Genomic DNA, 27,466 nt, shown 5'->3' with positions numbered 1-27,466 from the left:
CACCACCTGTGGCCTATTCCCTGGGAGACAGGGAGCAAGGCCACACGCCCGCTTCCTATGACCTGACAGCCCCTTTCCTTTCTCTTCCCCAGGCTCCTCCTTACCACCCTTCTCCATCCCAGGTGTTAACCTTGTCTGACTTTCAGGTTCATCTGAGGAGACTTTAAATGCTCAGACTAGGCCCCACCCTTACAGATTCTGATTCAGTTAGGTCTGGGGTGCTGTGCTGTGGTTAGTCACTCAGTCGGGTCCAACTCTTTGCAACCCCATGGACTGCAGCCTGCCAGGCTGGGGTTCTCCAGGCAAGAATACTGGAATGAGTTGCCATGCTGTCCTCTACGGATCAAACCCAGGTCTCCTGCATTGCAGGTAGATTCTTTACCAACTGAGCCACCAGGGAAACCCAAGAATACTGGAGTGGATAGCTTATCCCTACACCAGGGGATCTTCCCGACCCAAGGATTGAACCAGGGTCTCCTGCATTGCAGGCAGATTCTTTACCAGCTGAGCCACCAGGGAAGCCTAGGACTGAGGTGCCCAGGAATCTATATTTTTGCAAATTCCCAGGTGATCCGGTGACTATACTGGGGAATCCTTCACCCTTCTTCTCAGCTGCTCCCTCTTCAGGCATCTTATTTGGGGAATCACAGTCTGAGAAAAGGAAGAATTTATTTTTATCAAACTCGGGATCCCAAGGAGGGGCAGGGGCTGAGTCCCCTCCTCCATCTGAGGGCCTCAGGCCTTAGACTGCTGCTCTGGCTCAGGCTTGGGAAGGAGGGGAGTCATGGGGTGGGGGTCAGGACAGTCACTTGTACTGAGGAGAGAGTGGGGGGACAAGCGGGGCATTGCAGACACTTAGCATCTTGTTGATGTCCACCTGAGTTGACTTGTCCATCTCAGCCTTGAGGCAACCGCTGACTCCCAAGCTGGGCAGACCCTCAGGCTCCTCACTGGCTTCCTCCCCCAGGGGAACCAGAGTGTGGGTGGGGGGCACAGACATACTGGGGCAGGGCAGAGTGAGGTCGGAGCCCAGCTCACCTGCCACTGGCAGCAAAGCCTGCAGTTTCTCCACACCCGCCTCCTCGGGGACCATGGTCAGCTCCGACTCAGGCTCCACCTCAGCCTCAGCCTCCCTGTCCCCTTCCCCTGCCTGGTTCAGTTCAGGGTTGCAATAGTTGATGTACTGGTACAGGGGCCGCAGGCGCTGGGCCTTTCCTACAAGAACCCGGGGCAGGACAGCGGCTGGAGTGCCAAGCTGGGCCATGTCAGGGGTCCAGCTGACTGGGGACAAAAGGGAAGGCTCAGGAAATGCCACTCACGCTCAGGCCCCAAGGTCACTGAGGGTGCCGACACTGTGCTGGCCACCACTGGGAGCACTGGGGTTCCCAGACTCTTGCGCTTCTTGGCTTTTTTGTGCTGTTTGGCAGTTGGTGAGGGCTCACTCTGATTATTCTCCGGCTCCTCCCTCTGCAGCAACAGCCCCTGTGGCAGCTCACTCTCTGCCCTAGGATGGGCTTGGTGGCTTGGGCCTGCGAGGCTGGGGAACAAGGAGACCTGAGGAGTCAGCCTGCAGCCTTGGCTCCTGTGCCCTGTCCTAGGGAACAATCCTGCCTGACTACCTCCCCAGGCCGTGATCCTTGTCCTTTTCCTGGTCACTGAGGCCCCGGACTGGACAGGGACCCAGAGATCATGGGAACTCAGTCCCCTACCAGGCCTTGAGACTTCCGCTCTGCATGTTCCCTATATCATGACCCTCTGGAGGGTCAGCAGAGGTGAGGAATGATGGTGGTGGCAGGGGATAAGGATGGACACTGCTGTAAGGCCCCATTTAGAAATCCAACTGGGGTATGAGCCACCCACACACCACCTCCCCAGCCCCTAGCCTTTCCCCTCTGAAAGCCCCCTCACTTGACCGGCTTCCTCTTCGGACCATGACTGGGCCTCACAGTGGAGGCCATAGGCCTGGGACCTCTCTCCTCCAGTGCCTCCACCTCTGGCTTGTGCCTGTCTTCCTCCAGCTTGAGTCTCTCCTGGATCTTTTGCTCTGAGGTAGATCTTATTGGACATTTATCTTCACCCTGGGTTTGGCAGGACTCATGGGCTGGCACCAGGCACTGGTCTCTCATCACTGGACACTAGAGGTGACACATAGGTAACTGGTCACCATGGCCAGGCAAAGGATACAGGGACCAGCCATTAGACACTAAATACAGATGAAGGGCACCAGCCCATGCCCCTCCCAGCCTGTGGAACCTGGCCTGGCAGTTAGGGGGTAGTTGCAGTTAGGGGGTAGTTGCAGTTTGGTCTATTAAAGAACTATGACCAAGTGTTTGAAGGTTAGACAGCCCGATGGTCACCTCAGAATTCTGAGCATGGCCACCAGCCACCTCTGTAAGCTGTGACTGCCCCACGGCTATCCCTTCTTGGGCCCCTGGCCGCTTCTCAGCCCCTGCTGAGTCCATAGCTGCGGCGAATCAGCACTTCCTCGACGGTTGCTTGAGGGGCATCGGGGGTGGAGGGCGGATCCTGAGGGGCCAGACTAGTAGACCCTGAGCGGACCCAGGAGAGAACCGGGTTGAGAAGGGCAACTGACAGTCGTTCTGACCCCCACCCTCAGCTGGAACTACAAGCCCCAGAAGGCTTTGCGCCAAGGCCATTGGCCCCTGACCTCACGGACGGAAACCATTGTTGCCTGGCAACAGGAAACCCGTCGGGTGGCTGCAGTGGGCGGCAAAACCGCTCTGGTGAGCCCCTTGCCCGAGTGAGGAGCCTGCCAACCGTACAGAGAGGTGGGCTGAGAGCAGAGGTGGCGAGCGCGGGGTGGGGGCCGGGAACGCAGACAGGGCACGGCTGAGGTTAGGACCCGGACCCTGGGAGGAGGCACTGGGGTGAGAAGCGGGGTTTGGCGCCAGAGTCGCGTAGCCCGGCAGGCCTCAGGTGCACCGTTTGCAGGACGACGACGGCGGTATGTGTGAGGGTCCGTCCCGCATCTCGGGGCCCATCCCCCCAGACCCTACGCTCTGTCCTGACTACTACCGGAGGCCGTCTTCGGGTGAGTTAAGAGGGTGAAAGCGGCCTGGCAAGCGTCGGGCCCAGCTCCACCACTGACTCCGCACTCCGCCCCGTCTGGCCTCTCAGCCCAAGGGCGCCTTGAGGGAAATGCGCTGAAGCTGGACCTGCTGACGCCGGACACGGACCGGGACCTAGACGCCACCCCTCCCCGCGCCCCCCGCATCCGTCCCGGAGGCCTAGAAATCCTGGAGCGTGGCCGTCGCGGCGTGGGTGGTGTGCTGCTGCAGCTCGGGGGTATCTCCCTAGGCCCAGGGGCCTCTCCCAAGAGTAAGTTCTGGTCAGAACGGACAGCGAGGTGGCTCTGAAGTCAAAACAGATCAAAAGACGGCTGCTTCCCCTTCCCTGCTCTGGGCTCAGGCTTTACCTCTCAGAGTGTCTGTTTCCCCAACTGTAGAAGGAGCGGGAAATGCACTTCTTCGCAGGAGAGGACTAAATGAGGTATACCCCGGAAAACCCTGTAGCTCAGCTTCATGGATTTATGCATGGTTGTTTGTTGAGTGTCTACTGTGCTCCGCGCCCTATAGACGCTAGGAGAACAAGGTCCAGAAGAGCATCATTGAATCAAGGTGGGAGACAGTAAAACAAGTGAAGAGGTGAATAGGCTATGCAAGGTGATTAATAGTATACTTCATAATCAAATATGTATAAAATCATCAGAAACAGAAGATAATTATGGTGTGAGGAAGGGAACAAGGTTATGTGGTGGACTTTAGAGTATGTCAGGGAGGCAGGGTGTGGGCTTGTGTGTCCACTGGGGTAAGTTGGATTGTATGGGCTGTATGTAGGGCAACATCTTTTCTCCAGGGAAGGACCCTAAAGACCATGAGAAGGAGAACATGAGGCGGATCAGGGAGATCCAGAGGCGATTCCGTGAGCAGGAGCACAGCCGGGAGCAGGGCCAGTCCAGGCCCCTGAAGGCCCTGTGGCGCTCACCCAAGTATGACAAAGTGGAGTCACGTGTCAAGGCTCAGCTGCAGGTACCTGCCTCAGGGAGCCCCAAGTGTTGCCCATCTTGTTGGCCAACAGGACATTATGCTCTAACCTGAGTTAGGAAACCCACAGTGGGCTGAGGTCACAGGGGATGAAGAGCTGGTTCTACTGCAGAGTGGGACTGGGGCCTTTCTCTGAAGTGATGATGGCTGGGCGATTCTGAGGGGCAAGTCGGAATTAGGCAAGGGGAGAATAGAGGAGAACATTTTATAGAGATGGAACCTCGTGGTTCCAGGGTCCCTGGTCCTAACACCAGGGACTTAGGGAGTGTGGGCAGTGGGGATGCTGTGTTCAGTTCACTATGAGGGAAGAAGAGTGTGAGGTTAGGCTAAGAAGTCAGCTGGACCCACATCATAAAGGGCCACATAAATCTGTTTTTTTAAACCTTTATTTCTAAGGACAATGGGAAGGGGAGGGGTATGTATGGTGGTAAGATTCTGTCTGGCGTAGCTAGTGGTGCCACTTCTTTATCCAGGGGTCTGAGAAGGAGAAGCAGGACTGAGAAAAAAAGACATGGTCATATGTGGGTGTGTTGAAGCTGAAGCTTTTGTGGGGCTTCCAGGGAGTGGGAATGTGTCCAAGAGGCAGATGGAGAATCAGGTCTGGATCTCAGAAGTGAGACCCAGGAGTTATTGAGGATGAGGCTGAGGACAGCGAGACCAGGGAAGTGACCCTGGATTTGGGGGCTTGGAGACCAGCTCTTGGTGGCCTTGGTGGGGACAGAGCCAGAAAGCTTGGCTAGGAAGGAGAGAAAAAGAGAACGATGACTGAAGCCAGGACTGAGGTAGAGGGAGGGATATTTGTTTTCTGAGAGATGTGAAAAACACACAGGTTTAAATGCTGATGTGACGGAAGTACTTATCCAAGGGGAAGGAGGCCAGGTCCAGAGGACTGGTGATAGAGAAAGATCCCGAAAGGCAGGAGGGACAGAGGCATGGTCTTATGGCTTGAGACCCTAACCTCAGCCTGACTGACCCCCCTCCCTGCTCTGCCTTGGCCTCCAGGAGCCCGGCCCTGCCTCTGGAACTGAGCCAGCCCACTTTCTGCGGGCCCATTCCCGTTGCGGCCCCGGGCTCCCACCACCCCGTGTCCCCAGTCCCCAGCTAACCCTACCAGGTCCCAGTGCTAAGGTGAGAGGATATGTGGGGGCTGGGAGGTGGGGCAGGGATTTGGGGGCACCACACAGTGCTGTTTCATCATGCTGGCGTGTCCCGCAGGCCCCAGGCCCGGGTGTGGACTTCATTACCCACAATGCTCGCACTGCCAAGAGGGCCCCCCGGCGGCATTCTCGCTCACTGCAAGTCCTGGCACAGGTGCTGGAGCAGCAACGGCAAGCCCAAGAGCACTACAACGCCACACAGAAGGGTCACGTGCCCCAGTAGTAGGTCCTACTGGTCTCCCCACTCCTGGGAAGGGGCACTTATGGAGGGTGGAAGCCCACATCTGCCTGGGGTCATCAACCCTGGGTCTGTGCATTGCAGCTTGTTGGAGCGCAGGGACCTGTGGCGGCGGGAGGCTGAGGCCCGTCAGCACAGCCAACCGGACCCCGCCATGCCCCCTGGCCACACTCGCATGCCTGAGAACCAGCGGCTGGAGACCCTGAGCAGTCTGCTCCAGAGTGAGTATGCGGGCAAGGGGAGCTGGCTGGGGAACCCACCAGGTACTGTGCACCCCTGCCCAGCATTTACTGTTCCTGGGGCCCCTGTAGGCCAGAGCCAGCTGCTGCGTGAGCTGGTGCTGCTGCCTGCGGGGGCGGATTCACTGAGGGCCCAGAGCCACCGTGCTGAGCTGGACCGGAAGCTGGTGCAGGTAGAGGAGGCCATCAAGATCTTTTCCCGCCCCAAAGTCTTTGTGAAGATGGATTCCTGAGCCCTTTTATGGGGACAGTGACTGGGTCTTACTGAAGGTCGCAGCATGGTTGCAAAGGGCAGGATTGGGCCCCATCATAGAGTGGAGTTCGAAGACAGGAGCAGTGGAGAGGGGGCAGTGTCCCCAGAGCCCTCTTCCCAGCTGCTGGTGGCTGTGGAAGGGCCATCCCAGCCTCGTAACCCTTTATCAAAATTAAACCTTTTGTACACAGTGGGGTTTGTTTCCATAAGCACTTTCTTACCCTAGAAATGCCAAACCTGGTGTTCCTCCCGCAGCATGACTACAGGAAAGCTTCTCTGATGCCCTTATCACACTCACTCCTGCCACATATCCAGGGCAGAAGGCAAAATTGTTGGATCAGGGAGAAGACTAGGGCTGGGAAACAGAATGACCATAACTGCATTTGTAGAAAACCTTTAATGTTCCCCGTACTGAGAGGGCCCATGAGCACGCTGAAACCTCCCACTGGGAAAGTCCTTGGAATGTCCCAGAGCCTGGAGTGGCAAGGGGCTGCATCCTTCCCTGTCAGAGGCTGAAGCCACTACCATCTCCTCGAATGCTACTCCCCCAACCAGAGCTGGCCTGCTCCCGATCATCCAGGGAGGGCAGAGAGCTGCGGGCAGCAGGAAGTAGGCGGCTAGTGTGCAGGTCCCAGCATGGAGGCCCTTGAGACAGCCCATTGGAACAGGGAGGCTGGCGGTTCTCAATGACCAGATCGCTGCTGTCATCATCGCTGTCAGGCTCAGCAGGCCCAGCAGAAGGAGGCCCTGCCAGACGCCCAGATGCCCCACGCACCACATTATTGCGCTGATTGGCTGGCTTGACAGTGACAATGAGGTTGTGGCTGTTGGCGACCATCATGTCCGTCACTTGGTCCAAGGTCTTCCCGGCTACCTCAATGCCATTGACCTCGAGGATCTCATCACTGACTGCCAGCAGCCCTGTACTCTCAGCCAGGCCCCCTCGTACCAGGCGGGAGATGAAGATGCCTGGAACCCGTTCCAGGCCCTGGGGAGCTACTCGCACGCTCATGCCATCTCGGATGTAGAAACCCAGGGGGCGGTCGGAACCATGCTTATGTAGCCGCACCCGTCGATGGGTCTCAGGCAGTAGGTCCACATCTATGACTGAAGAAACCTGGCGGAAATCTTGTGGCAGGCTGATCAGTAGCGGTGGCCGGGTGCGCAGGGGTGCCACTGGCCGAAGTAGGAGCCCTTTCTTGCGCCGTTGCAGAGAGTTGGAGGCAAAGGCCAGGCCACTGGAATCAGCTTCTGCTGCAGGAGAGGGAGGCGCTGAGATCAGAAACCCTGCTCTCCCATTTGGGCCCTTTTCCATTGGGCCCAGGCCTCCTTGAGGAAGGGGGCACTGTAGCTATTTCTTGACACTTGGAGGTCAGGCCAAGGGCAGGGACCGCAGAGGGTGAAGCCTGGATATCTTGGGCATAGACTAACCCTGGTAGACCTGCCCTGTCACCCTACCCCACAGAGGCTGCCCATTGTACCCCATCCTCCTCACCCCGCTTCTGCACTAGCAGGCGCAGTGGTGGGGGCCCGCTGGACAGGGCCCGGTGCAGGCTGTCGTCGTTGGTGAGGGGTAGTAGGTCGCCGTGAGCATCAGTATAGCCAAGCAGCACGTCCAGGCCCGGGATCTGGTGTACTGCACGCAGCAACCGAGAAAACTCCTGGAAGCCGCTCACTGAAGCGCGAGGCAGAGCAAAGCGTCGGAACTCAGCATCAAACTGGAGGCAGGGGGTGGGAGGAGAGGAGAGGTTAGAATGGACTCCGTGCCCTTTCTCACCATAGGTCCGAAGGTGGCAGAGGTGGGAGACGGGTTCACAACAGCTGTAGCCTTCCACACAGACCTCAGCTCCAGTACAAGGGACGCTGTCCAAGGTCTACCCCCCGCCCTCCACGTACCCAGGCCACAGAGGGACTCCAGAGGCCGGCAGTAGAGGAAGGAGGATGGATGGGGGAAAGTGAGAAGACAAGCCGGAAAATGGGAAGGGGAGGATGGAGAAGAGGAAAAGGTGGTGGGGACCAAGGAGCCAGGAAGGGGAGAATGAGGGAATTGGAAGCGCCTAGGGCCGAGGCCGGAGCCAGGGCTGGAGGGGCCCTTACTTTGCTCTTCACCTCGACGATGCTGTCGGGACTGCGTGCTGGAGTCCTCTGTGGCCTGGCCATGGCGGGGCCGGGCAGGCCGGGGACGATGCCCCAGACCGCCCGCCGAGGCGCAGGTGCACAGCCCCTCCAGTCGCCCGCGCCGCCCCGCCCTCCTATCCGAACCGTGACGTCAAGGGGGCAGCGACGCAGAAAGGAAAGCGGAGTCCACGTTTCCTAGGAAACGGAGAGGGGTGGAGGAGTCTTTGCGTCTTCTTACGTCATTACGCTACGGTCCGAGCGTCCCCGAAGTCTAGGGGAGGGGCTTGGCCAATCCGAGGGGAGAGTGAGAGAAGTGGTGTTTATTGAATACTGTGTACTCTTATTTCCATTGGCCTAACGAGCCTGGTAGGCTGCAGTCCATGGGGTCGCTAAAAGTCGGACACGACTGACCGACTTCACTTTCACTTTTCACTTTCATGCACTGGAGAAGGAAATGGCAACCCACTCCGGTGTTCTTGCCTGGAGAATCCCAGGGACGGGGGAGCCTGGTGGGCTGCCGTCTATGGAGTCGCACAGAGTCGGACACGACTGAAGTGACTTAGCAGCAGCAGCAGCAAGACTAAGCATTTTGTAGATGAGGAAAGTGGAGTCACGACAAATACTTGCTGAACTCCTTGAGGTCACAGGCGTTGAAGTGGCTTCGAGCCACTCTCTCGCACCATGCTTGGAACCAGCCTCAGGTTCCAGAGCTCTCCCTCTCCATCGGAGCCAGTTCTTGGCCCCTTCTTGCCCAGCGCCACAGGAGACTTGAAGAACGGCCCCAACGCCTTGCCGCTGCTTGGAGAGATGCTCGGGTAAGCGTAAACAGGACGGAATCCAATTGAACAGAGTTCCCGACCAAGACGCTCTCGTGCGCACGCGCGGGCACGCTCCTGGGCGGGGCCTCGACCTCTAGTCCCGCCCAGACGTCCGGCGTTTCCCCTCTAGCGGCGAGGCGGGGCCGCGTCGCACGGGAAAAACGCGGGCTAGAGGCTACCTGCGGTCTCCAGCAGCGGGAATGGCAAGTTTTGGGGGCCTGGTCCTGCGACCCTGGATTCGAGAGCTGGTTCTAGGGTCAGACGCACTCTCAAGCCCGCGGGCGGGGCAGCTGCTCAAGGTGAGTTCCGCGCCCCCCCGACACACACACCCTTCTCAGAGCCCCGAGACCTGGGCGGGGCCCCAAGGCGGTGGGTTTGACGCCGGTCGCCGCCCTCAGGTACTGCAGGAGGCCAAGGCCCAGAGCCCGTCCGGTGCCCCTGACCCGCCCGACGCGGAGGCCATGCTGCTTGTATCCGACGGGACCCACAGTATCCGATGCCTAGTGACGGGGGAGGCCCTGAACGCCTCAGACTGGTGAGAGAGGCTCCACGGAGCTTGGGAACTTTGGAGTCGGGTGAGACAGCACGAGCCTTGAGCCCTGAGCCCGAGGTGGGCGGGTCCCAGGCGGGCAGGGCTGCGTTTTGGCGAGCGCTTCAGTGAGGACCGCGCTCGCCGCAGGGAGGAGAAGGAGTTCGGCTTCAGAGGGACAGAAGGCCGGATACTGCTGCTGCGGGACTGCAAGGTCAGCGTCCAGGTCGCCCAGGGAGACACGGTGAGTGGTGAAGCTGGCTTGGGTGGATTACTGGGCCTGATTTCCTGAAAACTCCTGAGACCCGGTCCCTGAACTCACCCCTCCAGCCCGCGGAGTTCTACCTCCAGGTGGACCGTTTCGCTCTGCTGCCCACGGAACAACCCCGGGAACAGGTGACTGGTTGGTAAGTGATGCCTCCACTGTTGAGCTGTACTCTTCACCCAGGCCGGGCTGGCGTTGGCATAGGCCTTGTGGGTTTGAGGGCTTGGGGCTTTAGTAACATGGAGCGCTTGTTGTTTTTGTTCATTTGCTAAGTTGTGTCTGACTCTGTGACCCCATGGACAGCAGCACACCAGGCTCCTCTGTCCTCCACTATCTCTCGGAGTTTGCTCAAATTCATGTTCATTGAGTTGGTGATGCTATCTAATCATCTCATCCTCTGCTACCCCCTTCTCCTGCCTTCAGTCTTACCCAGCATCAGGGTCTTTTCCAATAAGTCAGTTCTTCGCATCAGGTGGCCAAAGTATTGGAGCTTCAGCTTCAGCAACAGTCCTTCCAATAGATATTTAGGATTTATTTCGTTTAGGGTTGACTCGTTTGATCTCTTTGCATTCCAAGAGAGTCTTCTCCAGCACCACAATTCCAAAGCATCAGTTCTTCAGCACTCAGCCTTCTTTATGGTCCAGCTTTCACATCCATACATGACTACTGGAAAAACCACAGCTTTGAATGTATGGACATTTGTTAACAAGTAATGTTTTTGCTTTTTAATGCACTGTCTAGATTGCTCATAGCTTTCCTTCCAAGGAACAAGTGCCTTTTAATTTCATGGCTGCAGTCACTGTCCGTGGTGATTTTGGAGCGGAAGAAAATAAACACTGTCACTGCTTCCACTTTTCCCCTTCTATTTGCCAGGAAGTGATGGGACTGGATGCTAATGATCTTTTGAATGGTGAGTTTCAAGCCAGCTTTTTCACCCTCCTCTTTCACCCTCCTCACGAGCTCTTTAGTTCCTCTTCACTTTCTGCCATTAGAGTGGTATCTGTATATCTGAGGTTATTGATTTTTCTCCCAACAAACTTGATTCCAGCTGTGATTCATCCAGCCTGGCATTTCACATGATGTACTCTGCATATCAGTTGTACTCTTTTCCCAATTTCGAACCAACCAGTTGTTCATGTCCAGTTCTAACTCCTGCTTCTTGACTTATATACAGATTTCTTAGGAGATAGGTAAGGTGGTCTGATATTCCCATCTTTTTAAGAATTTTCCAGTTTGTTGTGATCCACACAAAGGCTTTAGCATAGTCAGTGAACAGAAGTAAATGTTTTTCTGGAACTCTTCTGCTTTCTCCATAATCCAGTGTTGGCAGTTTGATATCCGGTTCCTCTTGACTCTTTGAAACTCAACTTGTACATCTGGAAGTTCTTGGTTCACCTATTGCTGAAGCCTAACTTGAAGGATTTTTGAGCATTACCTTGCTAGCATGGAGTGCAATTGTCCAGTAATTTGAACATTTTTGGGCATTGTCCTTCTTTGGGGTTGAAATGAAAACTGACCTTTTCCAGTTCTGTGGTCACTGCTGAGTTTTCCACATTTGCTAACACATTGAATGCAGCACTTTAACAGCATCATCATTTAGGATTTTAAATAGTTCAGCTAGAATTCTATCATCTGCACTAGTTTTGTTTGTAGTAATGCTTCCTAAGGCCCACTTGACTTCACAGTCCAGGATGTTTACTTCTAGATGAATGATCACATCATCATGGTTATTGGAGAATTATGGCCTTTCTTGTATAGTTTTTCTATGTGTTCTTGGCCATCTCCTCTTAATCTCTTCTGTTTCTGTTAGGTTCTTACTGTTCCTGTCCTTTATCGTGCCCATCCTTAGATGAAATGTTTCCTTGAAATATCCAGTTTTCTTAAAGAGATCTCTAGTCTTTCCCATTCTGTTCTTTTCCTCAGTTTCTTTGCATTGTTCACTTAAGAAGGCTTTTTTTTTAACCTCTCCTTGCTGTTCTCTGGAACTCTGCATTTATTTGGGTATATCTTTCCCTTTCTCTCTTGCCTTTTGCTTCTCTTCTTTCCTCAGCTATCTGTAAGGCCTTCCCAGACAACCATTTTGCCTTCTTGCATTTTTTTCCTTTGGGTTAGTTTTGGTCACCACTTCCTATACAGTGTTACTAACTTTTGTCCATAGTTCTTCAGGCACTCTGTTAAGTCTAATCCCTTGACTTTTTTACCTCCCCTGTATAAGCGTAAGGGATTTGATTTAGGTCATACCTGAATGGCCTAGTGGTTTTCCCTACTTCTTCAGTTTAAGCCTGAATTTTGCAATATGGAGCTCATGATATGAACCACAGTCAGCTCCAGGTCTTGTTTTTGCTGACTCTATGGAGCTTCTCCATCTTTGGCTGCAAAGAACACAGTCTGATTTCAGTATTGACCATCTTGTGATGTTCATGTGTAGAGTTGTCTCTTGGCTTGTTGGAAAAAGATGTTTGCTATGACCAGTGTATTCTCTTGACAAAACTCTGTTAGCCTTTGCTCTGCTTCATTATTCTGGTTATTTCTTGATTTCCTGCTTTTGCATTCCAATCGCCTGTGATGAAAAGAACATCTTTTGTTGGTGTTACTTCCAGAAGGTCTTCATAGAACCGGTCAACTTCAGCTTCTTCGGCATCACTGACTGTGATGTTGAATGGTTTGCCTTGGAAATGAACCAAGATCATGCTGTCATTTTTGAGATTGCACTCAAGTACTGCATTTCAGATTCTCTTGTTGATTATGAGGGCTACTGCATTTCTTCTAAGGGATTCTTGCCCACAGTAGTAGATATAATGGTCATCTGAATTAAATTCGCCCATTCCCATCCATTTTAGTTCACTGATTCCTACCTAAGATTTGATGTCACTCTTGCCATCTCCTGCTTGGCCACATCCAATTCACCTTGATTCATGGACATAACGTTCCAGGTTCCTGTGCAGTATTCTTTACAGCATTGGACTTTACTTTCATCACCAGGTACAGCTGAACATCATTTCCACTTTGACCCAATCACTTTATTCTTTCTGAAGCTTTTAGTAATTGCTCTCTGGTCTTCCCCAGTAGCATACTGGACACCTTCCAACCTTGTGGGGGAAGGCGGGGCTCATCTTCCAGTGTCATACCTTGTTGCCTTTCATACTGTCCATGGGGTTCTCCAGGCAAGAATACTGGAGTGGGTTGCCATTTTCTCCTCCAGTGGACCAAGTTTTGTCAGAAGTCTTCACTTCTGTGAAGTCTTCACTTCACTTCACCTGTCTTGGGTGGCCCTTCAAGCATGGCTCTAGCTTCACAGAGTTACGCCCCTTCACCATGACCAGGCTGTGATTCATAAAGAACAGTGACTGCCTACCACTCCTCTTTTCCAGCAACGAGGACCCAGATGTGCGGAAAAAGCTCTGTGACTGCTTGGAGTGAGTGTGGGGTTGGTTTTCTTGGGTCAGGTGTGGTTCAGTCAGGGGGTGACAGATCTGTGTAGGTAGGCTTCAGGATTGTCCCTCAGACTTGTCCCCTCTGTTTCTCTAGGGAGCACCTTTCAGAGTCCACGTCATCCAATACAGGTAACCGGCAACCCCACTGCTTCCTTAGTAAAGCTTCCCCTCCTCCTCTGAGCTTCAGCCCATCCTCTGATCCCCTGCCCTAGGTCTTTCACTGTCCCAGCTTCTGAATGAGGTAGAGGTGGACCAGGAGCATCAGAAGGCACTAGTGCGCCTGGCTGAGAGCTGTCTGATACTGGCAGGTCCTGACACGGCAGCCCCCATCACACCCTGGGCTGCCTCTCGCTGCAGAGCCACGGTCAGTCTGGGGCTTCTCTTGGGAAATGTCAGCGTGGGAAGTTGGGCAAGGGCCCAGACTGAACGTTCTCATCCCACAGGGAGAAGCTGTGTACACTGTCCCCAGCCTACGGCTGCACATCTCTGAGAATGACCAGCAAATCCTGAGCTCTCTGGGCCCAACTCAGAGGGTACAGGGTAAGGAGGATTGGAGAGGTCAAGAGGGAGGTAAGCCTGCCCAGTGCCCCCAGTGCTGATAAGCCCCCTCCACCCCCAGGCCCTGAGCGATCCCCATCACACCTGGCTCTGCAGGACCTGTCGCTGAGTCTGATCTCCTCCCCTCCTTCCTCGCCCAGTTCCTCAGGTAAGGTGATGCTCAGGCCCCATGTTCTTGCTGCTGTCAATCAATTAGGTGCCTGGGCTCTGAAAGGGTACCCAGCTGGGCGGGGGTGAACACAGTCCCTGCAAGCCTCCGCTCACAGGTCCTTCAGCTGATCTGAGCTGAGGGGACTGTGCCCATGGTGAGTCCCCCTCCTCCTTAGGAACCCCTGCCATACCCAGCCACCTGCTGTCAAAGGAGAACAGTGCCAGCGTCAGCCTTCTGCCTCCTCTGCCCTTGGCTGCTCCAGACCCAGTACAGAAGGGCAGCTCCCAGCCCCTGTCAACCATCTGCTCAGCCCACGGCTCCCTGCCCCCCGGGTCCCCACACCCCAGCAGTATACCCAACACCCCACTCCTGAGCTGTACCCCAAGCCTGTCACGCCTTGGCCATGCCCCCAGTATACACCAGGCCCATGTAAGCAGGGCCCAGAAACCTAGCCTGGAGTTCAAAGAGCTTGGGTTACCCCCCAAGACCTTGCATCATTCTCCAAGGACAAGAACCACCAAGGGAGCCCTGGAGTCCAGCTGTGTCTGGGTGAGCACAGCCCCCCACAGCTGGAGGGTAGAAGTGGGTGGACCTTGGGTAGAGCTGGGCTGGGGGCTGGGGCAGCCTTGGGTGAGGTTAGAGGCCTTTTTGGCCCCTTTACAGACACCATGTCCCCTTCAGGACCCCCCAGAGAGGCATCGTGATGGTTCTGCCTTCCAGTATGAGTACAGGCCACCTTGCCCCTCCCTGTGTGCCCAGGTGCAGGCTGCCAGGTGAGTGCCTGGGGCTGCCCCTGCTGTCTTAGTTGCCTGTCCCCGTCCCCCTGACCTAAAACCTTGGTTCTCTTCTCAGGCTCCCTCCCCAGCTCGTGGCCTGGGCCTTGCACTTTTTGATGGAGCCACAGCCAGACTCTGAACTGACCCAGATGTGAGGGCTCATAGGAGGATACGTGCACAGGTCCAGGCCTGGGGGCGGATAAACAAAGCTCCACACTAGCTTCCTTTGAGTTTTTTAATAAAATAATCTCATGCGGCAGAAAGGAAGAGGTCAGGGGTTGGGGCCGCCGCCTCTTTGGTTTGTGGTTGGGGAGGGTGGGCTGGAGGGCTCTGTAGACTGGGTGGGTAGAGGCTCGGCTTCAAGGCCAGATCCTGCACAGAAAGAGAGGGAGAGAGGAACGGTTAGGACTGAACCAAGCAGCCCTGCCGCCCTCCCAGCTGGCCCTGGCCCCCCTTACCTATGCTTGGAGATGGAGGCGCCTCAAGCTTTGGCCTGCGCTTGAGGACAGGGGAGCGCTGTAGCCGCAGGGGCCGGTCTGTGGGATACAGACAGACCTGGGAAGGGATGCTAAGGGCCCCCCTCCCAACACTTACTTGTCTTTGGAGCCTCTGCCTTCCCCTCACCCTCCCATCCCCGGCAGTGGTGGCTCCTAGCCTTCTGCCTCCAATTTTTCAACCCCTCAGGACACTGGTGGCCCTTCAAGGACCAGAGCCACAAAGGGAGCCCACTCTTCCCCCATCTCCTTCTGTATTCCAGCCCACAGGGAGGTGTTTCCCCCTCACCAGCAGGGGCCTGGAGCTGGTCCTCATGCACAGACACTGCTCGTCGCCCTGCCAAACGGGGCTGCGGCCTCAGCCAGCCATCTGGGGGAGGCCAGGGGGGTCAGGGTGTGGGCCCAACAGCCACCCTTGCCTCCCACCTTCAGGGTCTGAGTTCCCAGAGGGGACTCCTCCAGTCCCTAGCCCAGTATTGAGTGGAAGCTGGGGTATTTGCTTACCTTCGTTCCTGGAGCCTAAGCAGGGATCCTCTGGGAGGCCCAGGCTGTCTGGGGAGGGACTGGATCTTCGGGGGCTTGGGCTTGGACATGGGGACGGGGGGCCCGGACCATCCTGTTGGCCCCAACCACGGCCTCTGAGCTCTGCATTCAACTGTTGCCCCAGTGTCTTCCAGGTGGCAGACTCAGGCCCTTGGCCCCCTGGCCCAGGTCTGCATGAAGGGTCTGTGGGGAGAGGGGTGTCAGCCAAGGCCTGGGTCAGGCAATGGTCCGATCCCCTGCAGCTTGTCTGTCCCCACGTGCTCCCCAGCACTGTGGCTCTCACTCACCAGCAGACACTGAATGGGTGCGGGACTTGATCGAGATGGGAGGAGCCTCTGTGGAACTGTCCATAATGTCACCTGCAAAGGCAGAGTCGGGGGCTTAGGCACCAGACCTTAGTGAGGGGAAGAAAAAACATGGCTTCTACTCCTCTTACCCCCAGGAGAGCAAATCCCTGTGGACTGTCTCTTCCTCCCCCAAAATGTACTGCACCAGCCCAGGGTCCCACTTACCATCTGAGCCAGCCTTCTTGATTTCTCCATCTTTGCTCTGTGGGAAACAGGGAAGTCAAGCTTAGTCCTGTCCCACCCTCATGCTAGCCTTGTTTTCTTATGTATTATTGTTCTGTATCTGCCACTAACAGCCACCATGGGTTGGGCAAGAACATGGCAGACCCAGTCCTGGTCTTGGAGCTCGGTCTGTGGTGGCGGACAGTTAACACAGAAGCATATGCAGGCACAAACACATACAGTGACTTCTCAGTTCTGTGATTCACTTCCTATAACTTAGTGTTTCTAAATTCAAGCTGAGTCTCACTTCACATGTGTTTTGATTTTCCTGCAAAGTTATTATAGGGTTAGTCCATAGGGTGGTGATTCTTACTAGGAACTGTGATCAGAGAGTGGCATTAGCAGGATGCATGGAAGAGTCAAGGAAGGTCCATAGGGAAACAGATGGAGGAAGAGGGAGGGACCTTGTGTAGCCTTTGGATGGTGGTGAGAGGCTGAAAGTGGGGCAGAGAGGAGTTCCAGACAGCGGAGCCTGTATGGAGGTCCTGAGATGCAGCTGTGGTTGACAGCAGTGAGATGAAGGCAGTGACCAGGGCTGAGGCCCCGTTGGGCCCTGAGGCAGGATTAGGAGTCAAGTCCCCTAGAGGATTTGCTGTTTCAAATGAAGATGACTTTCAAAAGTCAGATTTCTATTAGATCTGCAGAGAATGGGACTGTCACCACTGCAAGGAGGAGATACTGGTGGCCTGGGTCAGAGCGGAAACCAAGAGGGAAGAAAGGGTGAATCTGACAGACCTGTCAGGAGTCTCCTGGTCACATAAATCACCCACATAAAGCTAGCCGCGTGTCACCTGCCTCATTTCCCACAGCACCCCTTTCCAACTCACTTGCTTCCTCTTGCCTTCGGCACTCCCACTGCCTCTGCTCACACCGATCCTCTGCAGCATCACTTGTACTCGCTGCTCAAAGGATGGGGCCAGCTCTGTGTCTCCCCGCTCCAGGGGCCGCCGCTGGGGACAGAGACACCGAGTGGTGAGAGGGCCTGCTGCCCCAACCGTTCCAGGGGAGCCCTTGCTCCTGGTCACCAGGCCTCACCTTGTCGGGCCTGGCACCCACTGTCTCCTCCTCCTCAGCAGGGAGCAGTATCAGGGAGTATGCCTTGCTTTCGCGGGTGTATCGAGGCCGACTCCTGCGGGTTGGGTCTGGGCTGCTGGTGCCCCCCTCGGCCCCTGCAGCAGGCTCCTCACCACGGCCAGGACGGGCCGGTGGTCGAAGCAAGTCCCCGAGTGTGGTTTTTCGAGAGCGGGGAGCCGCGCCAGGGCTGGTCTCAAGATCAGGTCGTGACCCACGTGTTGAACGAGGCTTCTTGAAGGCAAAGAGGGTGCCCAGCTTCTTGCGAAGTGTACGGGGCACAGGGGTGGTACCTCCCTCGGCTGCCGGGTCCTCCTCGGGGGCCCAGCTGTGGGAACAGTCAGCAGTGAGTGGGAAGGCCCATGGAGCAGCCCACCCTCTCCCCCACCCTTGCAACTGCCCCTTACTCACAGGCGATCCTGGTGGATCAGCCTTTTGGAGAAGAATTCCTCCACGCCCTCATCCACGCGGGCACTGAGCCCATTCCCTTCCTGCGGCAGGGCTGGGGGCACCTGAGAGACACCACAGGGTTAAAGGGCTGAGTTCAGTTGTGACTTCTTCCCACCTTCCTTGTCCAGCGGCAGGCTCTGGGCAACTCCAGGACCTGGGAGCTGCAGTGACCCTTTGGAGCTGCTGTTACGAGCTCCCCCACTGTCCAGCGGCCGGGCAGAGATGCTGGTTTCACATACCCCCCTCACCTGTACTTGGCCCTGGACGTACACAGCTCACACCCATTCTCATCCCACTGAGTATCCTAAACACCCCAAACCACCTGGTCACCAGCAGACTAAAACCCAGGTGTCCCCTGGGTCGCACGTTCCCACTTGCCACCCTCTCTGCTCCAAACAGTCCCTGCAGTACCCTCCACCCCCACCCCACTCGGCCTGCTGCCGGCTCAGCGGCGCCTGCTGCTGCGTCAGACCCTCTGGGGGGCCTCAAGCAGGCTCCTCCCCACCTCCGGCCCTGTGCCCACGACCCGCGCCAGTACCCAGCCCACACATACACCCGCGCTGGACGTGGGGTAGACGCAGGACTGTCCCCATGGGAGGAGGGGGCAGCATCTTTCAGTAACCCTGGGGTTGGGAGGGTAAGACAGACACCCCCTCTCACACATCTACCCGTGCAGCAGCCAACCCAAGGCAGAGTCCTACCCCAGGCGCTCCCCCAACGAAATCCACACACTCGTGACCCCGCATGAGCATGGCTTGAGGAAGGGGGTGGCCAGGAAGACGCTAGAACTCGGCTGCGTGACCCCACCACCCACCTCCCTGCCAGCCATCACCCTTAAGAGCGAATGGGCCGCCTGAGACCCCTAATTCCACGAGCTCTGGAATGGGGGTAGGGCGCTCACCTGGGGGCCCCCCGGCGGCGGGCGGTGGTGGTGCTGGCGCCGCGGCCGCGGTCGGGTCCGGGTCGGATGGCGCAGGGGCTGCCCGGAGGGCGGCAGGTCCATGCGAGGCAACGGGCCGGCCGGGGGCCCTGGGGCGGCGGGGCTCGGCGAGCCACGAGCGGATGGCCCCGCCTGCGGCTCTGCATCTTCCCCCGGAGCCGCCAGCTCGGGCTCCGGCTCTAGCTCCTCAGCAGCACCTGAGTGGAGTGCACCAGAAGAGCACCGAGCGCCAAGCCCGGGGAGGTGGCGGCGGCGGCAGCAGCGGTGGCAGTGGCGCTAGGGTGGCGGGGGACCCGCCCAGGGCGTGGGGAGGGGCTGGGCTACGCCGCCCGCCCCCCTGCCCGCCCCTCCCCCGCTGCCGCTGTCCGTGGTGCTGAGCGCGGCCCCGAGCGGCGCGCGGCCCCGCGACGCCGCCAGACATGCGCATCCCGCGGGTTGGAAAGGGAGGGGGCGGTAGAGTAGGGAACGAATCGAGAGAAGACTGTGTCCCGGCCCTGGTCTGAGGTCCCACCCTGTGCTAACTGACCCCAACTTCATAGTTGTACGGGGTCTTGGCCTGGCCCACTCAACGGTCAGGGAGTTCCCAGGGCAGAGATGAATATATTGTGTCCAGGTGGCCAGGTCTATCTAATGGAACTTTAGTCCAACCTGAGTAACTCTTCCCCTGGGGCCCTGACTTACTGTGAGTGGAGGAGTCCAGATGAAGACAGTGGAGTGATTCAGGCCATTTCTGTGGAGGACTTTCATCCTGGTGAGGAGGGCACAAACTCAGCCTGGGGTCCATACTCCAGAACAAGATGGGAAGATCTAGTGTTCTAGGCCCAGGGTTCCGCGACCACCTACCTTCTGCTCCTCTTCATCATCCTTTTCTTTCTCCTCAGGGAAGAAAAGACCTTCCAATTCCCCAGGCCCAAGGGGGCTGGACTCATCTCCATCTAGGGCCGGTATGACAGGGGGCATTGCCTCTGTTGCCTGTTGAGCCAGACTCTCCACCTGCAATACCAGGCACCCCAAAGATGGGGAGACAGGGCCTCAGCCATAGTCCTATGAGTGCTAAGAGAACCCCTAAATACTGGGCTACATGACCCCAAAAGACATTACAGAATCTCTGCAATGCAGTGGCCATGTGTGTATGTAAGCACATAATCCCTGCTCAAGACATTACAGAACCCCTGCAAGGCAGTGACCAGGTGTGTGTGTGTCTGTGTGTGTGTGTAAGCCCACAGTTCCTCCTCACCAGCCGATCCCGGGCTGCACTCAGACCTGCCACAGCCTGAGCCACAATGCTCTCTGCCAAGGTCCCTGTGACTGACAGGCGCATGTTCCTGATGGTAACAGAGGACAGGGGTTAGTGTGCTGTCTTTATCCAGTCTAGCCCGGTCCTGCCCAACCCAATCCAGCCTACCTGAGCCGAGTGAAGGCATCTTGCAGCAGGTGCTCTGGGAGCAGCTCTGGGAGACCCCTTGAGCCCCCAAGGACCCCTTCTAGCTGCTCCCTCCACCTGGGACCCTGCAATGTCTGTGGGCAGAGACTCCTTGTTGTGTCCAATGTGGCCTGAGTGAAGTCCTGGTCGAAGGTCAGAGCACAGTGAGTTTTGTGGCCGGGGCCCAGCCTCACTGGCTTGGGGCTCCAAACACCCAAAGAACACTGGGGGTTACCACAGACTCGGGATACCACAGTCACACCTCTGGATGGGGGTCAAGGCTGCATATGGGGAAGGGGGGCAGCTGGGGCCAGGGCACTATCTCACCTGAATGTCCCGGCGGCACACCTCTCCCACCTGTCCCAGTAGGCCCTCCAGCTTCTGCCGCAGCTGCCATTGGTGGCTTGGGGAACTTCCAGCCTCATAGAGAATGGGGAGAATCTGGAGGCCAAGGAAGAAAAGGAGTTGCAAGCTGACCTCTAACTAAGAGGGAAGCGTCCTCGTGGTGGGAGGGAGTGCTCACGCTGAGAGAGAAGTTGGCATTTTGGATGGCATCCTCAGCCTGGTGCACAGCAGCTTCACCCTGGGGTCCAGCCCCACAGCCCAGCAACTCCACGTGCTCCTGCACCGACTGACACAGTTCATTCACTTCCTGGGGGGCAAGAGGACTCAATTGTAGCCTGGTCCCCTCCCTGGCCCCAGATCCTGACTGCCCCCTTCCCAAGGTCTCTGCAGGGTGGGTGAGGTCCTGAAGCTGACACCATCAGGACAGTCACTTGGGAATCTTATCTGTTCAAGAAGGGAGAGCAGTGTCTCCTTTGATTCATTGCAGGGACATTATATATACTTCCTAAACGTCCAGAATAGGAAGGAAAAGAGTGGTTAGTCATGTCAGTGTTTTAGAAGTTCAATCTGTTCATCATCGACCTAGAGGACAGATTGAGGAATGGAGAGAAATGCGAGTGAGGAGCTGTGAAGGAGAGACAAGGGGGAAGCAAAGGATAGTTGAGTGGGAGTAAGGAGCGGTGTTTGAGAATGGGTCAAGATGCAGAACCAAGGAGGTCTGTGGGGGCTGCAATGTGGCCAAGAGAGACCTGGACTGAAGCTCTGTCCACAGCACTTGGTGGGTGTGGGCACCAGTGAGACTGGGCTCCAGAGTAGAAGAGTTTTGTGAGAAATGGCGAGATCATTTGTAGAATGTGAAGCTCTGAAGTTGTCAAGATGCCTGGGCTCTGGAGCTTGGGAGAGAAGTGGGATTTTGGAACAGGTGGATGGGGAACATCTCACCAAGTAGTGGAGGGAGATGAAGCCAGAAGAAGGGTCTTTGGGTTGGGCCACAACAGAGAGGGAAATTCACAAGTGGGGCTACAGTTGGGGATGGGGAGAACTGATTGAGGATTTAAAATACCTCCTGTCTTTAACTAGGGAGCCTATTTAAATGATTTAAGGGAATTTCCTGTGGTCCAATGGTTAAGACTCCATGCTTTCACTGCAGGGGCCTGGGTTCATTCCTTAGTTAGAGAAATGATATCTCGCAAATCAGCTGTGTGCAGTAGCCTCCCCACGCCCAGTTTTTTTAAATTGAAAAAAAAAAAAAAAAAAGCTTTCAAAAGGCAGCTAGTAGTGTTATCTGGGGGAGCTATTTCAAGAGCTATCAGTTCCACTGCAGATCAAGGAGAAGGACTTGTCTGGGACAGTAGGATTCAGGCACACTGGCTACCCTCAGACTCATGGTGTCTCTCAGCAGCCACAACCCTCCCCATTCTCTACAGTCTGTTGGTGTTCAAGGCTCAGTAGGGGAACTCTGACCTGTTCGGAGGGGTCTGACCCCAGACCCAGGGGCTTCGGGCAGGAGGTGCAGTCAGTAGAGGTGTGGTCTGTGCGATTGTTCCTCAAGAGACAGGCTTGAATCTGGGCACAAGAGAGCCTGAGAAGTGGTAGGGCAGGACCAAGGCACAGGGCAAGGCAGGGGAAGAGAGGGAACCCCTACCTGATGCACGGCCCGTGCTGTCAGTTCAGGACGGCTGCGCTGAGCCTGGGCCACATCGTTCAGTGGCAGAGGCATGGCCTTCAGGCTGTGGTTCTGTTCCAGGGCCTGTGCCACGTCCAGCAGGCCCAGAGCAGATGTGTGGTTCCGGTCCCAGACCACAGACCTGGGCCAGGCTGGGCTTTAGTCGGGGACGGAGCTCTGCAAGGAGCTCCCAACCCCTCTGGCCTTTTCATTAGCACCGCTGAGCTCCACCTGCTCTGCTTCATTCAGCCCTACCCCAGTAAACCCCTCCATACACGCCCTCTTCCCCCGTTGGTCCCACCCCTGTGACCCCGCCCACCTGAGCCTCGTGTTAACCCGAAGCGCCTTGGCCAGCATCTTGGCACCCGTGTCCCCCATGGCGTTGCCGCTGATATCCAGGGCTGTCAGGTTAGGATTGGTGCCCAGGGCCCGGAGCAGGACACCGGCGCCCAGCTTCAGCCGTGACTCAGCCACAGACAGAGACTGCAGGGGCTGGGGTTAAGAGAAAGCCATTTGCAGTTGGAGTCAGGGGCCAGCAAGGAGGACGGGTCTCAGAAGCCATTGCCTGAGGATCCCACGTGGTCCCGTGAACTCACACAGTCGTCATCCTGCATGAGCTGAACAATCCGGTGCAGGACGTCGTCCAGGGTCTCCCTGTGGGCGGGGGCAGCAGTTGGCAGAAGACCCGGGTGGTGGGGTGCAGTTGGGAGGCCCAGGACGGGGATGGGGGCTCACTTGCACCGGACGTTGAAGTTCCTTCCAAGCGCCACGTGTCGCAGGGACCGACTCCTCCCGATGGCCAGCACCAGAGTCACCATGTCTGAGCCAAAGCCTGGGGGGGTGGCTCCGGTCACACACAAGGCGAGGCTGCGGGGGGTGGGAATTTGGTGGGTGGTGGGAGGATGGGTTTCCGGGCGGCCTCACCATTATCTGCCAGATCCAGGGAGCTCACTGCGCCAGCATCACACACCAAGTCTTGTATCACCTGAGCACCCGCTGAGCGCAGCTGAAGGTGGGAAGTGGAGCGTGCTCAGGCCAACAGGCCACAGGTGGGGAGGATCAGGAGCCCAACGGTCCAGCACTCCCACCTTGCAGCCCCAGCCCCAAAGGGCAAGTCCCGCGGCTCCAGGCAGGCTGCTCACCTCACACGCGCTGAGGTCCAGGTGTAGGTCATTCAGGTGCGTGTTGAGCGCCAGGCCTTCCAGAAGCGCCCTGGGAGAGGGTGTCACAGGGGATAGCGGAAGCTGGGAGAAGGGTCCCCAGAGCAGAGCGCGAACAGCAAGAAGGAACGATGCCCGGGAGATCAAGGGTGCGGTAAGAGCGGAGTGAGGTGCCGAGGTGAAGCCTGGGTGTTGGCCGACAGGTGAGGGCATGGGACACTGACCTGAGTGCGTCGGGTGGCAGTTTGCAGCCCGCCAGGCCCAGGTGCCGAAGCGTCCCGGCGCGGCTGAGGAAGAGTTGCAGAGCGTCGGGCACAGCCCTGGACTTCCTGGGGTGGGGAGTGGGCAGAGTGGGCGTCCTGGCGCGGGGAGGCGGGGTCCGGCAGAGTCCTGCCCCCTCCCGCCCCGCCCCCTTACGTGCGGGAGAAGACGTTCCTCGAGGCGTCTAGGTGCGCCAGGCTGGAGCAGCCGCCGCGGGACAGCGCCGCGAAGAGCTGTGAGAGGAGGTTGTGGGCTACACCGGCCGGAGGACTGAGCACCCAGCCTCCAGTCGCCCTTGGGCCACAGGCCTGCCCAGCCCTACACATCACCCCCCACTCACAGTGTCCAGGGCCGTGTCGGTGCCTGCGAGATTCAGGAACGTCAGAACGTTAGGACGGCTCAGGAAACTATAGAGGCCCTGGCGGGAGGATGGAGATGGGAAAGAGTCAGGGATCACTCCACCAAGAGCTTCCCAACACCCCACTGCCTGTGGCGGCATCCCCAATCACCTCCCTAAAGACAGCCACTCACCCCACGGTCCTCCGAAGCCCCCAGTGCCCCGGGGTTCCCGGAAAGGTCCAAGTGGATCAGGGCAGAGTCAAAGGCTGAATTGGAAGCCAGTGCCCGGCCTAGAGCCCTCATTCCTGGTGATGGAGGACGGGGGCTCACCATCAGGAGACCCCACCTCCCAGCTCCACCACCCCACACCATCCTCGGGCCTGCCTACCTCGCGGCGTCAACCCAGTCTGCGCTAGGCTGAGTCTCCTCAGGGCTCCAGGATGCTTCTCTAGGTGTCTGCTAAGGGCAGCCACACCTGCGGGATGGGGGTAGTAGCCGTGTGGGTCTCATCACCTCCAGCACCAGCCCCCAGGGCTTCCCCAGGCTCAGGTGTACCTCGGTCATCCAGCAGGTTCCCAGCCAGGCTGAGCTCCCGCAGTCCCGAGCTGGTGTGTCCCGCCAGTGCCTGGGCCAGTCGCCGGACAAAGTCTCTGGGGACCAGACCACACCCCCCCCCCCCATGTGTGAAGCTTTGAGCCTGGATTCCCCGCTCCTCCCCAGGCCACTAGTCTCTCCAACCCAAGCCCTGTCCCCCCTACCCCCTCAGGCCACAGGTCTCCAGCACCAGCTCCTCCAGGTGGGATGACTGATTCATCATGTGCAGAATCTGTTCTGAGACCTCAAGGCTCTGAAAACCAGAGTGGGAGAGAGAGCTCAGCGGGCTGCCCACTGACCCACCCTCCCCGCTCTCCCCTGTGCTTCTCACCAGCTTCATGTCCACGCAGGAGAGGCACCGGAACCAGAGATTGTAGGACAGGGCAGCCACACTCAAGGCCAGGTCCCTGGGCGGAAGAAGGGGCAGGAGCAGAGCTCAGGACCCCCGAGCCAGATCTAAGTCCAGTATCCCCTCTCTCCATGGAGAAGCTAAAGCCAGGAATGTGGTTCATGCAGTCCTCCACTCCTCACAGCCCTGGCGGGTCACTCACCGACTTCCCAGATGGCTGAAGTCTCCTAGGCTGAAATGGCGGCAGCCCTGACGATGGTAGATGGTGTCCACATCCTGGGTGGGAAGAAAGTACCTCCAACTTGCTTGGGACCACAAGAGGTAGGGGGGACTTCTCAAAGCACCAGGGGAATTAGATGTCTCCAGAGCCCCCAGAGAGGGCCCTACTCTCACCCACTGAATCTCCTCTCGGAAAGGGAAGCCATTGTAGTCACACAGGGCCTCGTATGTCTCCGAGAAGCCCCCTGGGTTGGCGCCAAGGGTGTGATGGGGCAGGAATTGGGGCAAGAGAGAGACAAAAGGTCAGAGATGGAGAATGATCAGCCCCAGGCTGGGTAGTGGCTGAGTGGTTCTGTTCAGTTTGTTGAGCCCTTCAAATCCAGGGGTCATGCAGGAGGGGGTCAGCTGGAAGCCCTAAGTGGCCTCCGCCTTGGCCCTTACCACAGGGGCTGCTGGGTGAGGTGGCTTCTGAGGAGCTGCTTTTCTCCAGCCGAGCCAGCATGGAGGGGGGTGTGGGCCTCCGGAAGAGTTTCCTGAGGAGGGGGATGAAGGAGAAGGGGGCAAGGAACTTCTAGGCCCTGGGAGTGAGACCCCCGACAGCAACATCCAGGGCACCCCCCGATGCCCCCCTTCCCTGCCAGCCCTGTCAGCTGCTGGGCCTCACCCAAGGGTTGAGCGAGGGAAGACCTTCCTTATGGCAGCAGCGATGTGCTGGGCCAGCTGTTCCAGGGCAGCCACACCAGTAAACTCCAGGACCAGTTCAGGCAGGGACTCCAGCTCAAAGGTGACCTGGGGGTGGGGGTGGGGTGAGGGATGGGTTCCAGGGTGAGGGATGGGCTCCATGTGGAGGCGGGGGTGGGGAACAGAGGACAAGACCAGACTGCAGGCCCCGGTGGGGTACTAGGGGTCTCACCTGAGGGGGTGTCTCCTGCAGCACCATGGCCTGGACCTCCAGGTAGCTGAATGTGCAGTCCACCTATGGAGTGCCTGGGTGAGCTTGGACCAAAGCCCAAGACCCAAAGCGCAAGACCCACCCTCTTGGGAGCCCAGTCCTTTGTGCAGCCTGGATCTCAGAGCCAGACCTGTCTAGACTCCAGTCCTGCCTGATGTTGGCAGCCCAGTGCTGTTGGGAGGGCAGAGTCCACAAGGACCAGATGGACAACGTCACAGATGCAGCCCTCATCAGGAAAGCTGCTAGAGGGCAAGGGGGCGGTGGCCGGGCTGTTGGGACTCACCCTCAGAGGGAGGCAGGTGTGGAGCAGGTACGCTCTCCATCGGAGCAGCGCCTGAGGGGAAAGAGTGTCTCACACCTTGAGCAGGGCAAGAGGCTCCTTCTGCTTGGGCCCCAGTGGCCCTCCCAGGCAGGCTCTGCCCCAGCCATACCAGGACATGACCTTGCTCGGCACCCTCCCGCTCTGGCAGCCAGGTTTTCAGCAGCAGTTCTGCCTCCTTGGGCCACAGGAACTTGGTGATCTCGCCTGTGGAAGGGCAGTCTGCTGGGAGACGGTTCCTGCCATGGAGGTCAGTTCGTGCTCACGGTCTGTGGTCTGTATGGGGCTAGGGGACCTGGGGTCATCTACGGGGCCAGCTAGGAAGCAGTGGAGTGGATCTGGGCCGCCAAGCCCTCCTGATGACCAAAGGGAACCACTTGCCGGGTGCCCCGGGACTCTGGGTGGGCCACTGGTTGGTTCCGGGGCCGCACGGCTTCCTCCCAGCCAAGTAGGAGAGAAGGACCGGCGCTTACCTCGCAGCTCGCAGGATATGCCGTCGGGGGTCTGGGCCATGCGGCCGGCCCGGCGGCCGGAGCTGGCCCAAGGAACTCAGACGAGAAATGGTAGCAGCGGCGGGTGAGCACAGGAAGCCTGGGGCCCCGGCAGCATAGCAGCCACCTGCTCCTCCTGCAGCGGAAGGTACGCACCGCTTCCTGCCCCCTGCCCGGCTCCTCCCCGCCCGGCCTCCGCGGGCCGGGAGATGTCAGGCGGGTACGAAGGAGGTGGGCAGATGCCAGCTGCCCGCCCGCGCCGTCGCTACTCTGTAAGGGTAGATCTGAGGAGGGAAGGGAGAGGTGTGCCCGGGAGGGTCTCGCACGTCGCGTGCCTCTTTTGGTTCCTAGCCCCCTCAATTCCACCCTGCTACAGTCCCTCCTGAGAGCACCAGGGGGCGCTGCCCGCTCGGGGAATCTGCGGCCCGCCTAGGCCAGTCCCCTCCAAAGCCCAGCGAGGGAGGTGGACCGCAGGCAGGATACATAGGGCATCTGTTCAGAACGGAGCATCGGATTTCTCCTAACCCTGAGGACCCTATCTGTTGCTCCTAACCTGGAGTCCCTCACCGCGTCGGAGAGACACAAACTGTTGAAAGGGTGGGAAAAATACCAGATGAGCCCAGATGCCCTTCTCTGTGGCAGAGGTCCTTAGCTTTCATCAGGTTCAAGCTGGGTCAGGGC

General features: G+C 57.6%; 5 protein-coding genes across 19 annotated transcripts; 2 read left to right on the top strand and 3 right to left on the bottom strand.

The window, feature by feature from the left end:
• Positions 1-597: 597 nt before the first annotated feature.
• Positions 598-2,611, bottom strand: C18H16orf86 (chromosome 18 C16orf86 homolog). Of its 2 annotated transcripts, none has more exons than XM_070770805.1 (4): positions 2,358-2,611; positions 1,909-2,135; positions 1,320-1,537; positions 598-1,242 (listed from the first exon to the last, which is right to left on the bottom strand). In XM_070770805.1, the coding sequence occupies exons 1-4, from the start codon at positions 2,460-2,462 to the stop codon at positions 806-808; spliced, it is 987 nt and encodes a 328-aa protein (XP_070626906.1). In that variant the 5' UTR covers positions 2,463-2,611; the 3' UTR covers positions 598-805. The 2 variants fall into 2 exon arrangements, with proteins under 2 accessions (XP_070626906.1, XP_070626907.1); XM_070770806.1 differs by having other exon boundaries at positions 599-1,215.
• Positions 2,599-6,144, top strand: ENKD1 (enkurin domain containing 1). Of its 3 annotated transcripts, none has more exons than XM_019979560.2 (8): positions 2,599-2,744; positions 2,953-3,052; positions 3,139-3,339; positions 3,877-4,049; positions 5,067-5,192; positions 5,280-5,443; positions 5,544-5,680; positions 5,771-6,144. In XM_019979560.2, the coding sequence occupies exons 2-8, from the start codon at positions 2,968-2,970 to the stop codon at positions 5,929-5,931; spliced, it is 1,047 nt and encodes a 348-aa protein (XP_019835119.2). In that variant the 5' UTR covers positions 2,599-2,744; positions 2,953-2,967; the 3' UTR covers positions 5,932-6,144. The 3 variants fall into 3 exon arrangements, with proteins under 3 accessions (XP_019835119.2, XP_019835116.2, XP_070626905.1); XM_019979557.2 differs by having other exon boundaries at positions 2,599-2,789; XM_070770804.1 differs by lacking the exon at positions 5,067-5,192 and having other exon boundaries at positions 2,599-2,789.
• A 185-nt stretch (positions 6,145-6,329) lies between these two features.
• On the bottom strand, positions 6,330-8,235 carry PARD6A (par-6 family cell polarity regulator alpha). 2 transcript variants are annotated; one of them, XM_019979561.2, is made up of 3 exons: positions 8,049-8,235; positions 7,447-7,669; positions 6,330-7,205 (listed from the first exon to the last, which is right to left on the bottom strand). In XM_019979561.2, exons 1-3 carry the CDS (start codon positions 8,109-8,111, stop codon positions 6,457-6,459), a joined length of 1,035 nt encoding a protein of 344 aa, XP_019835120.1. In that variant the 5' UTR covers positions 8,112-8,235; the 3' UTR covers positions 6,330-6,456. The 2 variants fall into 2 exon arrangements, with proteins under 2 accessions (XP_019835120.1, XP_019835121.1); XM_019979562.2 differs by having other exon boundaries at positions 6,330-7,202.
• Positions 8,236-8,376: 141 nt separating this feature from the next.
• ACD (ACD shelterin complex subunit and telomerase recruitment factor) lies at positions 8,377-14,863 on the top strand. Of its 5 annotated transcripts, none has more exons than XM_019979550.2 (13): positions 8,377-8,884; positions 9,018-9,186; positions 9,286-9,422; positions 9,567-9,660; positions 9,747-9,823; positions 13,053-13,097; positions 13,210-13,244; positions 13,424-13,479; positions 13,559-13,655; positions 13,735-13,821; positions 14,000-14,373; positions 14,488-14,597; positions 14,677-14,863. In XM_019979550.2, the coding sequence occupies exons 1-13, from the start codon at positions 8,751-8,753 to the stop codon at positions 14,753-14,755; spliced, it is 1,494 nt and encodes a 497-aa protein (XP_019835109.2). In that variant the 5' UTR covers positions 8,377-8,750; the 3' UTR covers positions 14,756-14,863. The 5 variants fall into 5 exon arrangements, with proteins under 5 accessions (XP_019835109.2, XP_019835106.2, XP_019835105.2 ...); XM_019979547.2 differs by having other exon boundaries at positions 13,328-13,479; positions 14,506-14,597; XM_019979546.2 differs by having other exon boundaries at positions 13,328-13,479.
• On the bottom strand, positions 14,826-26,997 carry CARMIL2 (capping protein regulator and myosin 1 linker 2). Of its 7 annotated transcripts, XM_019979543.2 has the most exons (39): positions 26,768-26,987; positions 26,407-26,501; positions 26,259-26,309; positions 25,937-25,999; positions 25,688-25,812; positions 25,465-25,556; positions 25,198-25,268; positions 25,007-25,080; positions 24,787-24,862; positions 24,620-24,708; positions 24,417-24,511; positions 24,250-24,336; positions 24,054-24,166; positions 23,863-23,940; positions 23,679-23,755; positions 23,486-23,590; positions 23,244-23,313; positions 23,026-23,107; positions 22,837-22,933; positions 22,698-22,755; positions 22,421-22,593; positions 22,081-22,243; positions 21,900-22,001; positions 20,614-20,742; positions 20,418-20,531; positions 20,073-20,233; positions 19,905-19,992; positions 19,511-19,660; positions 19,349-19,415; positions 18,629-18,864; positions 17,689-17,789; positions 17,242-17,605; positions 17,034-17,156; positions 16,150-16,186; positions 15,925-15,996; positions 15,599-15,820; positions 15,384-15,464; positions 15,059-15,136; positions 14,826-14,972 (listed from the first exon to the last, which is right to left on the bottom strand). In XM_019979543.2, the coding sequence occupies exons 1-39, from the start codon at positions 26,805-26,807 to the stop codon at positions 14,872-14,874; spliced, it is 4,200 nt and encodes a 1,399-aa protein (XP_019835102.2). In that variant the 5' UTR covers positions 26,808-26,987; the 3' UTR covers positions 14,826-14,871. The 7 variants fall into 7 exon arrangements, with proteins under 7 accessions (XP_019835102.2, XP_070626872.1, XP_019835100.2 ...); XM_070770771.1 differs by having other exon boundaries at positions 15,059-15,168; positions 25,007-25,268; positions 26,768-26,995; XM_019979541.2 differs by having other exon boundaries at positions 25,007-25,268; positions 26,768-26,993.
• Positions 26,998-27,466: the final 469 nt, after the last annotated feature.

This window comes from Bos indicus, chromosome 18 (assembly GCF_029378745.1).
Source record: "Bos indicus isolate NIAB-ARS_2022 breed Sahiwal x Tharparkar chromosome 18, NIAB-ARS_B.indTharparkar_mat_pri_1.0, whole genome shotgun sequence".
Taxonomy (NCBI): Eukaryota; Metazoa; Chordata; class Mammalia; order Artiodactyla; family Bovidae; genus Bos; species Bos indicus.
Note: the sequence above shows the minus strand (reverse complement) of the source record. Positions and strands in the feature narration are given on the sequence as shown.